Source organism: Eubalaena glacialis, chromosome 5 (genome assembly GCF_028564815.1).
Source record: "Eubalaena glacialis isolate mEubGla1 chromosome 5, mEubGla1.1.hap2.+ XY, whole genome shotgun sequence".
Taxonomy (NCBI): Eukaryota; Metazoa; Chordata; class Mammalia; order Artiodactyla; family Balaenidae; genus Eubalaena; species Eubalaena glacialis.
Window position 1 is genome coordinate 117,520,727 of NC_083720.1, and position 12,796 is coordinate 117,533,522.

At 36.7% G+C, this 12,796-nt stretch overlaps 1 protein-coding gene across 1 annotated transcript in view; it reads left to right on the forward strand.

Annotated features, from left to right (window-relative positions):
• IQCM (IQ motif containing M) overlaps positions 1-12,796 on the forward strand; it is a 483,123-nt gene that overhangs the window by 409,133 nt on the left and 61,194 nt on the right. Inside the window, exon 15 of the mRNA XM_061191607.1 lies at positions 241-402. Coding sequence (XP_061047590.1) covers positions 241-402 — 162 coding nt within the window. The remainder of the gene's footprint in view (positions 1-240; positions 403-12,796) is intronic.

Genomic DNA, 12,796 nt, shown 5'->3' on the forward strand with positions numbered 1-12,796 from the left:
ACTGATAGTGTTTGAAGATTCTACTAGCAAGCTCTTACTCCTTAATTTTTGCTATGAATTATCTGAACGGTAAGATTTTTGGTGAAGTACTTTTGGCTAAAGAAAACTATGTTGTCAGCATAACCATTAGCATTCAAATTATTCAGTAGTTTTAAATTTACATCCCTTAAAAGAAACACATTCGAAATTTTGTAAAAATGTCTAAAATTAAAAACAACTTAATGTTCTTTTTTTTTACAGAAGACCATGCAAAATACTCTGATATCATCAAGAAGTCCAATGCAATTGAAATGTTATTTACACTCTACCCTCCTCAAGGTGCCCATGTGTGTACTAATATGAGGCTTAGGTCAACTTGGCTGAGACCCATAGTAAATGGGGAAGAAGGATATAAGTATATAGGTAAGATGCTGAACCTTATAATTTCCTTTTATAATAAGGCAGAAATGACCTTGTACTTTATATAACCCTTATCCATCACTTAGATGATATGGGATGATAGGCCCTATAGAATATTCCCTTTCGTTCTTAAGTATTATGCTTGCAATTTAAAAAGTGGCTGATTTATACTTTGGTGACTCCATTAAAATAGTGGAAACACTGTGTTTATCCATTGACCTGATGATGGATATTTGGCTTGTTTTTTAAAAAAAGTGACACTACAAGGAAGCTGCTACGAACATTCATGTACTGGACTGTGTATAGACCTATGTTTGCATTTCTCTTGACTAAACTGTTTTCCAACGTGGTTAAACCATTTCATATTCCCCATCAGTAGAAATATGAGAGTTGCATTTGTTCCATAGCTATATCAATACTCAGTTTTTCTAATTTTAGCCATTCTACGAGATAGCGTTGGTATTCCATTGTGGTTTTAATTTGCATTTCTCTAGTAGACAATGATATACAGCATATTTTCATGTATTTGTCATTTGTGTATCTTCTTTGGTGAAATGTCTGTTCAAATTTTTGGCCATTTTAATATTTTTTGCTGTTGTTTTAAGCATTGAGAGTCCTTTAGATATTCTGAATATAAATTCTTTAACATATATATGCTTCGCAAATATTTTCTCCCAGTCTGTGGCTTTGTCTTTCCCTTAATGATATCTTCTGAAGAGTAGAAGATTTTAATTTTGATGAAGTCCAGTTTACCACTGTATTCTTTTATGACTCACGCTTTTACTGTCATATCCAAGAAATATTGGTTAGACCTCTGGTCACAAGGTTTTCTTCTAGAAATTTTATAGTTTTAGATTTTATATTTCAGTGTATAATTTGTTTTGAGCTCTATTTTGTACATGACTCAAGGTTGAAGTTTTGTCTTTTTTCTAACATATTGATACCCAAATGTGCTAGCACTATTTGTTGAAAAGACTATCCTTCTATGAATTAACTTTGTATTTTGGGAAACCAAGTAGTCCAAAGAAAATATATAGATGGCAAATAAGCACATGAAAAGATGACCAATATTATTAGTCATTAGGAAAATACAAATAAAAGCCATAATGTCATACCACTACTCATCTATTAGAATGACTAAAATAAAATTTAAAAATCTGACAATACCAAATCTGGCAAGAATGTAGAAAAACTGGAACATTCATACATTGCTGGTGGAAATACTAAATTGTACAACCCATTTCTAAAGATTTTGATACTTTCTTATAAATTAATATGCTCTAACCATAAAGCCTAGCCATCCTACTCCTAGGTAATTACCTAAGAGGAATGAAAGTATTTATTTACACAAAAACCTATATATAAATATATGTAGCTGCTTAATCATAATTGCCAAGAGCTGGAAAAACACAAATGTTCTTCAACTGGTGAATGGATAATCAAAATTTGTTAACATTTGTACAGTGAAATAGTATCCAGCAATAAAGAGGAATGAGTTACTGATACAATAACATGGATGAATTTCAAATGCATCATGTTAAGTGAAAGAAGCCAAACTCAAAGGCTATATATTGAGTCCATTTAAATGACACTTTGGAAAAGCAAAACTAGTAGGACAGAATCAGCCCTGTGATTGTCAGGGGTTAATGCTGGTGGGAGGGTTTGACTACAGAGAGGTTGCATGAGGGAGTTTTTAGGGTGATGAAACTGTTCTGCATAGCTAAAACAAACTGTATGCCAAAAAGAATGAATTTTACTGAAAGTAAAATTTTTAAAATAAACACAAAATAAAAAGAGAGAAGAATTTAAGAACAGCAAACAAATCCAAAAATGATGCGCACTGCTATTAGTCATTAGGGAGATGTAAATTAAACACAGTAGGATACCACTACACACCTACCTTAAGGGCTAAATTAAAAAGTCAGAACACACCAAGTGCAGCAACTGGAACACTAATATCCTGCCAGTGCAAATGTAAAATTTTAAAAACACTATGTAAAATGGTTTGACATTTTCTTAAAAAGTTATAGATACACTTACTATATGACTCAGCCATACCACTCCTAGATATTTCTCCATGAGAAAAGAAAGTATAGGTGCATACAGGGACTTGTACATGAATATTCATAGATTCTTTTTTTGTTAAAGACCCAAACTAGAAACAACTCAAATGCCCATCTACAGGTCAAAGGATAAACAAATTGTGATATATCCATGCAGAATACTACTCATCAATATAAAAGAACAAACTATTGACAGTATATAATACATATAACAAACAATATGGCTGAATCTCACATGAATTATGCTGAAAAAGGTTAGACAAAAAAAGAGTACAAGAGTATGATTCCGTTTATATAAAAGTCTAGAAGTTGCAAACAAACTAGGCCTGTGACAGAATCAGATCCGTGGTTACCTGGAAAATAGAAGTGAGACCTGATGGATTACAAAATTTGAGGGATGATGTCAATAGAAATGTTTATTAACTTGATTGTGGTGATAGGTGATGGTTCCATGGATGTAAACATATGTCAAAATTCATCAAATTATACACTTTAAGTACATGTAGTTTTTTATTTACACTTCAATAAAGCTGTAAAAATAAAGTTGAAAACATAAATTTAAACAACCAAGATAGTTAAATTTGTATTTTGGGACTTTTTTTGAAAGATGACTTCTCTTTAAGTTTAAAACTAGCATATTAGAACTCATCTGGAGAGTCACAAATTTAATGCAGTCTCATTTGGCTTGTGCATATAAAGATCTATTTAAGTGCTCAGTTCTGAAAGATAGCTTGGAGGAAGAAGCGGGAAAGAAAGAGAAAGAAAATTATGAAAAAGGAAGTTGAAGGCTTTAGGTTCTATAAGATGAACCAAGACCCTGATTGCAATTTATTTTCTCTTTGCAATTTTCCCCCTGAAAGTTAACCTATCATTCTAAAAGATTTGTGTTCGTTGTCTACAGCCCATTTGCGAACATTTGGTTCAAATAAAACAAATAGAAAGGAAATACGGAAGTGGCCTTATAAGTTGAGGACTCCATCTTCTGAGGTTTTATGCTTCCTTTCTCCTTTTTAGTAGGTGGCCAGGGCCTTGCATCTTTTTGAATTACAGTTGTTATTAAATTGATTGACAAGAGAGTTTGCAGCATTTGCCTTGAAAAAGATTAGTCTATTATAGAAGTGCTTTCTGAAACTCAGTTAACTCCTTGACTATAAACATTTTAGGGAAGATAGCTCTGGGAATTTATTACATGTTCCAATATTAATACTCCACAATGTAGGCACTCCTGTTTATTGATTTCACTCTGTAGGTTTGGAGATGTATCATCAGCAAGAACTGAAGAGTAGTTAATAGAGTTACTGAATGTTCTGTAAATGACATGGGCTACTAACAAAGTATGTAGTATTAAGACCATACATACTCTAAAAATATTTCATATATCCATATTTTATATCCCAGAATTCCTAGCACAGTGGCTTGAATGTAACTGGAATGCTGCATATGTCATAATTTCAAGTTGTTTAATAGGCACAAAGTATTTCGTCTGAATCATAATTTTGTAATCTTAGACCATCAATGAAGTTAAAAAAAAAAGTCTTTAAGTTTTTTTCCAGGAGCATAGTCTTGTCAAACCTGTTTTCGGAAAGGTTATTTGGAGGGCTAGTCTTTTAATATGTCTTTGGTTATCTTTCCTTACAAGTTGTCTGCCTTTGAGCTCCCGTGACCTTATGGCCTATCACAGGTACACTGAACTTGTTCCTCTCCTTCATTAAGTTTTTGTGACTTTGGTGAATTTCCAGCCTGGAAGCTGTAGATTACATTAATGAGCTCTTGGAATTCTAATGGGAATACCTTGAAAGGGGTAGGTTAACCATTGTCTTTCAGGGAAGTAATTTAGGAAATACAAATGAATGATTAAACTACTTTCTCAAACCAATGGTCCATTCTTAACTGAAATCATATTGTTATATTAATGTAAGTTTTCTAATTAGTTCAGATTCTGAGTAATGAGCAAAGACCTCTAGTTCTATTTCTTTTTCATACATCATTTTGAGCCCTTATATAGTAAATTTTACTTACCTTTATAACATATGGTTATTTAAGTTGTATAATTAATACTGGAACCTGATTTCCTGGCCTAATCACTATTATGTTACCTATTATGAGTACAAGGTATCTTTTTATGCCCTTCAGTTTATTCCACTGCCTTCAGGCAAGACCTGATATACATTAGCCAAATGGGAATCTGTCCCATCTTTAAAGACTGTGGCAATTACTCAGTCGTCCTTGACAGCTCAGAATTTTCTACCTTGCAACATGACTTTCTTTTCTTATGCATCCTTTATTGCAGTTGTAACTGTTTCACTCTCCACAAAATAAAGGCTATGCCTACATGATTAAGACCTTTTCTTTTTTCTAAAAATATTCCTTTTAAAATATTATTCCTCAGAAGTCCTCTTTCTAATCCTTAATGTCTTTTGGCACTTCTCTCTAAACATTTCCCACATTTTCTCATTTGTTTTAAGTGATGGAACTCAGACTAATATATAATAATCCAATAAGTCTGATTTATTATGAATATAATCCTAGCTACAACATGTTCTGCTTATACCTTCGTGCTTTTTTAGACCTTTAAAATACACATCTCCGCATTTACTTGGATTTCTATCCATCATTTTTAATCTCCTTTTTTTGACATATTTCTTGTAGCTATTTGATATATGTGTAATTTATTTTGCCTTCTTAAATTTCCTACCCTGACTTCTCCTGAGTTTCCTTAACTTATTTAGAATATGGACATTTATTACTCTTGGCAAAACTCAGTTGACAATGTTGAACCCATTCTTTGAGGTGTTCTATAAGATTATTATATAATGGAAAACCCAAATGAATCCTGATTTGAAAGGAGCTCCATATATATATATATATATATTAACATCTTTATTGGAGTATAATTGCTTTACAATGGTGTGTTAGTTTCTGCTTTATAACAAAGAAATCAGTTATACATATACATATGTTTCCACATCTCTTCCCTCTTCCGTCTCCCTCCCTCCCACCCTCCCTATCACAACCCTCTAGGTGGTCACAAAGCACCGAGCTGATCTCCCTGCGCTATGCGGCTGCTTCCCACTAGCTATCTATTTTACGTTTGGTAGTGTATATATGTCCATGCCACTCTCTCACTTTGTCCCAGCTTACCCTTCCCCCTCCCCATATCCTCAAGTCCGATCTCTAGTAGGTCTGTGTCTTTATTCCCGTCTTGTGCCTAGGTTCTTCATGACCTTTTTTTTTTTTTCCTTAGATTCCGTATATATATGTGTTAGCATACGGTATTTGTTTTTCTCTTTCTGACTTACTTCACTCTGTATGACAGACTCTAGGTCCATCCACCTCACTACAAATAACTCAATTTCATTTCTTTTTATGGCAGAGTAATATTCCATTGTATATATGTGTCACATCTTCTTTATCCATTCATCTGTTGATGGACACTTAGGTTGCTTCCATGTCCTGGCTATTGTAAATACAGCTTCAAAGAACATTTTGGTATATGACTCTTTTTGAATTATGGTTTTCTCAGGGTATATGCCCAGGAGTGGGATTGCTGGGTCGTATGGTAGTTCTATAGCATTCTCCATAGTGGCTGTATCAATTTACGTTCCCACCAACAGTGCAAGAGGGTTCCCTTTTCTCGACAACCTCTCCAGAATTTACTGTTTGTAGATATTTTGATGATGGCCATTCTGACTGGTGTGAGATGATATCGCATTGTAGTTTTGATTTGATTTCTCTAATGATTAATGATGTCGAGCATCCTTTCATGTGTTTGTTGGCAATCTGTATATCTTCTTTGGAGAAATGTGTATTTAGGTCCTCTGCCCATTTTTGAATTGGGTTGTTTGTTTTTTTGACATTGAGCTGCATGAGCTGCTTGTAAATCTTGGAGATTAATCCTTTGTCAGTTGCTTCCTTTGCAAATATTTTCTCCCATTCTGAGTGTTGTCTTTTCGTCTTCTTTATGGTTTCCTTTGCTGTGCAAAAGCTTTTAAGTTTCATTAGGTGCCATTTGTTTATTTTTGGTTTTATTTCCATTTCTCTAGGTGGTGGGTCAAAAAGGATCTTGCTGTGATTTATGTCATAGAGTGTTCTGCCTATGTTTTCCTCTGAGTTTGATAGTGTCCGGCCTTACATTTAGGTCTTTAATCCATTTTGAGTTTATTTTTGTGTATGGTGTTAAGGAGTGTTCTAATTTCATACTTTTACATGTACCTGTCCAGTTTTCCCAGCACCACTCATTGAATAGGCTCTCTTTCTCCACTGTATATTCTTGCCTCCTTTATCAAAGATAAGGTGACCATATGTGTGTGGGTTTATCTCAGGGCTTTCTATCCTTTTCCATTGATCTGTATTTCTGTTTTTGTGTCTTGATTACTGTAGCTTTGTAGTATAGTCTGAAGTCAGGGAGCCTGATTCCTCCAGCTCCATTTTTCTTTCTCAAGATTGTTTTGGCTATTCAGGGTCTTTTGTGTTTCCATAAAAATTGTGACATTTTTTCTTCTAGTTCTGTGAAAAATGCCAGTGGTAGTTTGATAGGGATTGCATTGAATCTGTAGATTGCTTTGGGTAGTAGAGTCATTTTCACAATGTTGATTCTTCCAATCCAAGAACATGGTATATCTCTCCATCTATTTGTATCATCTTTAATTTCTTTCATCAGTGTCTTATAATTTTCTGCATACAGGTCTTTTGTCTCCTTAGGTAGATTTATTCCTAGATATTTTATTCTTTTTGCTGCAATGGTAAATGGGAGTGTTTCCTTAATTTCACTTTCAGATTTTTCATCATTAGTGTGTAGGAATGCTAGAGATTTCTGTGCATTAATTTTGTATCCTGCTACTTTACCAAATTCATTGATTAGCTCTAGTAGTTTTCTGGTAACATCTTAAGGATTCTGTAGGTATAATTTCATGTCATCTGCAAACAGTGACAGCTTTACTTCTTCTTTTCCTATTTGGATTCCTTTTATTTCTTTTTCTTCTCTGATTGCTGTGGCTAACACTTCCAAAACTATGTTGAACAATAGTGGTGAGAGTGGGCAACCTTGTCTTGTTCCTGATCTTAGTGGAAATGGTTTCAGTTTTTCACCATGGAGGACAATGTTGGCTGTGGGTTTGTCATATATGGCCTTTATTATGTTGAGGAAAGTTCCCTCTATGCCTACTTTCTTGAGGGTTTTTATCATAAATGGGTGTTGAATTTTATTGAAAGCTTTCTCTGCATCTATTGAGATGATCATATGGTTTTTATTCTTCAATTGGTTAATATGGTTTATCACATTGATTGATTTGCGTATATTGAAGAAGCCTTGCATTCCTGGGATAAACCCCACTTGATCATGGTGTGTGATTGTTTTAATGTGCTGTTGGATTCTGTTTGTTAGTATTTTGTTGAGGATTTTTGCATCTATGTTCATCAGCGATATTGGCCTGTAGTTTTCTTTCTTTGTGACATCTTTGTCTGGGTTTGGTATCAGGGTGATGGTGGCCTCGTAGAATGAGTTTGGGAGTGTTCCTCCCTCTGCTATATTTTGAAAGTGTTTGAGAAGGATAGGTGTTAGCTCTTCTTTAAATGTTTGACAGAATTAGCCTGTGAAGCCATCTGGTCCTGGGCTTTTGTTTGTTGGAAGATTTTTAATCCCAGTTTCAATTTCAGTGCTTGTGATTGCACTGTTCATATTTTCTATTTCTTTCTGGTTCACTCTCGGAAGGTTGTGCATTTCTGAGAATTTGTCCATTTCTTCCAGGTTGTCCATCTTATTGGCATAGAGTTGCTTGTAGTAATCTCTCATGATCCTTTGTATTTCTGCAGTGTCAGTTATTACTTCTCCTTTTTCATTTCTAATTCTATTGATTTGAGTCTTCTCCCTTTTTTCTTGATTAGTCTGCCTAATGGTTTATCAATTTTGTTTATCTACTCAAAGAACCAGCTTTTAGTTTTATTGATCTTTGCTATCGTTTCCTTCATTTCTTTTTCATTTATTTCTGATCTGATCTTTATGATTTCTTTCCTTCTGCTAACTTTGGGGTTTTTTTGTTCTTCTTTCTCTAATTGCATTAGGTGTAGGGTTAGGTTGTTTTTTTGAGATGTTTCTTGTTTCTTAAGGTAAGATTGTATTGCTATAAACTTCCCTCTTAGAAATGCTTTTGCTGCATCCCATAGGTTTTGGGTCATCGTGTTTTCATTGTCATTTGTTTCTAGGTATTTTTTGATTTCTTCAGTGAGCTCTTGGTTATTAAGTAGTGTATTGTTTAGTCTCCATGTGTTTGTGTTTTTTACAGACTTTTTCCTGTAATTGATATCTAGTCTCATAGCGTTGTGGTCGGAAAAAATACTTGATACGATTTCAATTTTCTTAAATTTACCAAGGCTTGATTTGTGACCCAAGATATAATCTATCCTGGAGAATGTTCCATGAGCCCTTGAGAAGAAAGTGTATTCTGTTGTTTTTGGATGGAATGTCCTATAAATATCAGTTAAGTCCATCTGGTTTAATGCATCACTTAAAGCTTGTGTTTCCTTATTTATTTTCATTTTGGATGATCTGTCCATTGGTGAAAGTGGGGAGTTAAAGTCCCCTACTATGATTGTGTTCCTGTCAATTTCCCCTTTTATGGCTGTTAGTATTTGCCTTATGTATTGAGTTGCTCCTATGTTGGGTGCATATATATTTACAATTGTTATATCTTCTTCTTGGATTGATCCCTTGATCATTATGTAGTGTCCTTCTTTGTCTCTTGTAATAGTCTTTGTTTTAAAGTCTATTTTGTCTGATATAAGAATTGCTAATCCAGCATTCTTTTGATTTACATTTGCATGGAATATCTTTTTCCATCCCCTCACTTTCAGTCTGTATGAGTCCCTAGGTCTGAAGTGGGTCTCTTGTAGACAACATATATACGGGTCTTGTTTTTCTATCCATTCAGCCAGTCTGTGTCTTTTGGTTGGAGCATTTAATCCATTTCCATTGAAGGTAATTATCGATATGTATGTTCCTATTACCATTTTCTTAATTGTTTTGGGTTTGTTATTGTAGGTCTTTTTCTCCTCTTGTGTTTCCTGCCTAGAGAAGTTCCTTTAGCATTTGTTGTAAAGCTGGTTTGGTGGTGCTGAATTCTCTTAGCTTTTGCTTGTCTGTAAAGCTTTTAATTTCTCCATCCAATCTGAATGAGATCCTTGCTGGGTAGAGTAATGTTGGTCGTAGGTTTTTCTCCTTCATCACTTTAAATATGTCCTGCCATTCCCTTCTGGCTTGCAGAGTTTCTGCTGAAATATCAGCTGTTAACCTTATGGGGATTCCTTTTTGTGTTACTTGTTGTTTTTCCCTTGCTGCTTTTAATATTTGTTCTTTGTATTTCATTTTTGTTAGTTTGATTAATATGTGTCCTGGCATCTTTCTCCTTGGATTTATCCTGTATGGGACTCTCTGTACTTCCTGGACTTGATTAACTATTTCCTTTCCCATATTAGGGAAGTTTTCAACTATAATCTCTTCAAATATTTTCTCAGTCCCTTTCTTTTTCTCTTCTTCTTCTGGGACCCCTATCATTCGAATGTTGGTGTGTTTAATGTTGTCCCAGAGGTCTCTGAGACTGTCCTCAATTCTTTTCATTCTTTTTTCTTTATTCTGCTCTGCAGTAGTTATTTCCACTATTTTATCTTCCAGGTCACTTATCCGTTCTTCTGCCTCAGTTTTTCTGCTATTGATCCCTTCTAGAGAATTTTTAATTTCATTTATTGTGTTGTTCATCACTGTTTGTTTGCTCTTTAGTTCTTCTAGGCCCTTGTTAAACGTTTCTTTTATTTTCTCTATTCTATTTCCAAGATTTTGGATCATCTTTACTATCATTATTCTGAATTCTTTTTCAGGTACACTGCCTATTTCCTCTTCACTTGTTAGGTCTGGTGGGTTTTTGCCTTGCTCCTTCATCTGCTGTGTGTTTCTCTGTGTTCTCATTTTGCTTATCTTACTGTGTTTGGGGTCTCCTTTTCGCAGTCTGTAGGTTTGTAGTTCCCGTTGTTTTTGTTATCTGTCCCCAGTGGCTAAGGTTGGTTCAGTGGGTTGTGTAGGCTTCCTGGTGGAGGGGACTAGTGCCTGTGTTCTGGTGGATGAGGCTCGATCTTGTCTTTGTGGTGGGCAGGTCCACATCTGGTGGTGTGTTTTAGGGTGTCTGTGGCCTTATTTTGATTTTAGGCAGCCTTTCTGCTAATGGATGGTGTTGTGTTCCTGTCTTGCTAGTTGTTTGGCATAGGGTATCCAGCTCTGTAGCTTGCTGGTCGTTGAGTGTAGCTGGGTCTTGGACTTGAGATGGAGATCCCTGGGAGATTTTCACCATTTAATATTATGTGGAGCTGGGAGGTCTCTTGTGGACCAGTGTCCTGATCTTGGCTCTCCCACCTCAGAGGCACAGCCCTGATGCCTGGCTGGAGCACCAAGAGCGTTTCATCCACACGGCTCAGAATAAAAGGGAGAAAAAATAGTAAGAAAGAAAGAAGGAAGATAATAAAATAAAATAGTAAAATAAAATAAAATAAAGTTATTAAAAGAAAAAAGAAAAAAGAATTAAGAAAAAAAATTTTTTTAAGTAATAAAAAAAAAAAAACGGACTGACAGAACCCTAGGACAAATGGTAAAAGTAAAGCTATAAAGACAAAATCACACACAAAAGCATAAACATACACATTCACAAAAAGAGAAAAAGGGAAAAATATATATATATCATTGCTCCCAAAGTCCACCTCCTCAATTTGGTTAGGTTCGTTGTCTATTCAGGTATTCTACAGATGCAAGGTACATCAAGTTGATTGTGGAGATTTAATCCTCTGCTCCCGAGGCTGCTGGGAGAGATTTCCCTTTCTCTTTTTTGTTCACACAGCTCCCGGAGTTCAGCTTTGGATTTGGCCCCGCCTCTGCATGTAGGTCGCCTGAGGGCGTCTGTTCTTTTCTCAGACAGGACGGGGTTACAGGAGCAGCTGATTAGGGGGCTCTGGCTCACTCAGGCCGGGAGGAGTGAGGGGTATGGATGCGGGGCGAGCCTGCGGTGGCAGAGGTCAGTGTGACGTTGCAGCAGCCTGAGGCGCGCCGTGCGTTCCCCCGGGGAAGTTGTCCCTGGATCACTGGACCCTGGCAGTGGCTGGCTGCACAGGCTCCCAGGAGGGGAGGTGTGGAGAGTGACCTGTGCTTGCACACAGGCTTCTTGGTGGCGGCAGCAGCAGCCTTAGCGTCTCATGCCTGTCTCTGGGGTCCGCGCTGATGGCCGCGGCTCGCGCCCATCTCTGGAGCTCCTTTAAGCTGCGCACTTAATCCCCTCTCCTTGCACACCAGGAAATAAAGAGGCAAGAAAAAGTCTCTTGTCTCTTTGGCAGCTGCAGTCTTTTTCCCGGACTCCCTCCCGGCTAGCACCGAAGCCCGAGCCTCAGCTCCCAGCCCCCGCCCGCCCCGGCGGCTGAGCAGACGAGCCTCTCGGGCTGGTGAGTGCTGGTCGGCACCGATCCTCTGTGCGGGAATCTCTCCGCTTTGCCCTCCGCACTCCTGTGGCTGCGCTCTCCTCCGTGGCTCCGAAGCTCCCCCCCTCCCCCACCCACAGTCTCCGCCCGCAAAGGGGCTTCCTAGTGTGTGGAAACCTTTCCTCCTTCACAGCTCCCTCCCACTGGTCCAGGTCCCGTCCCTATTCTTTTGTCTCTGTTTTTCGTTTGCCCTACCCAGGTACGTGGGGAGTTTCTTGCCTTTTGGGAGGTCTGAGGTCTTCTGCCAGCGTTCAGTACGTGTTCTGTAGGAGCTGTTCCACACGTAGATGTATTTCTGATGTATCTATGGGGAGGAAGGTGATCTCTGTGTCTTAGTCTTCTGTCATCTTGGAACTCCTCCTTCCATATATTTTATATCTCTTTTATCTGCTCAAACATAGGAAATGGTCTATTATTGTTTGGATAAGTTTAAATGTACTATGGCTAATTCAATGTTGCAATTTACCTATAGAGGTAAATCTTCTTGCTTGAGGAGAATAATGTAGTCACTTGAAATTTTTCAAGTCAACTGAACTGGAAAAATTGTTTAGGTGTATACCCATTGATCTCCCTTTACCAGCTATAAACTCCCAGCAACCTCTACTTTCATATTCTTTAATGTCTCATATTCTTTAATGTCCCTTTGATTTTCTTCATTAAGGGCAAATGATGTGAAAGTGTTTTTGTGATAAGTGTAATTGCTGCTAGGAAAGTGTCATTTTATTTTTATATGGTTCAGTTTGTTAAAACTTTCAACATTTAGTACACTCACAAGAATAATCCAACAGAAAGATAAAAATGAATGCTATATTGTATCTGGTTAAAGT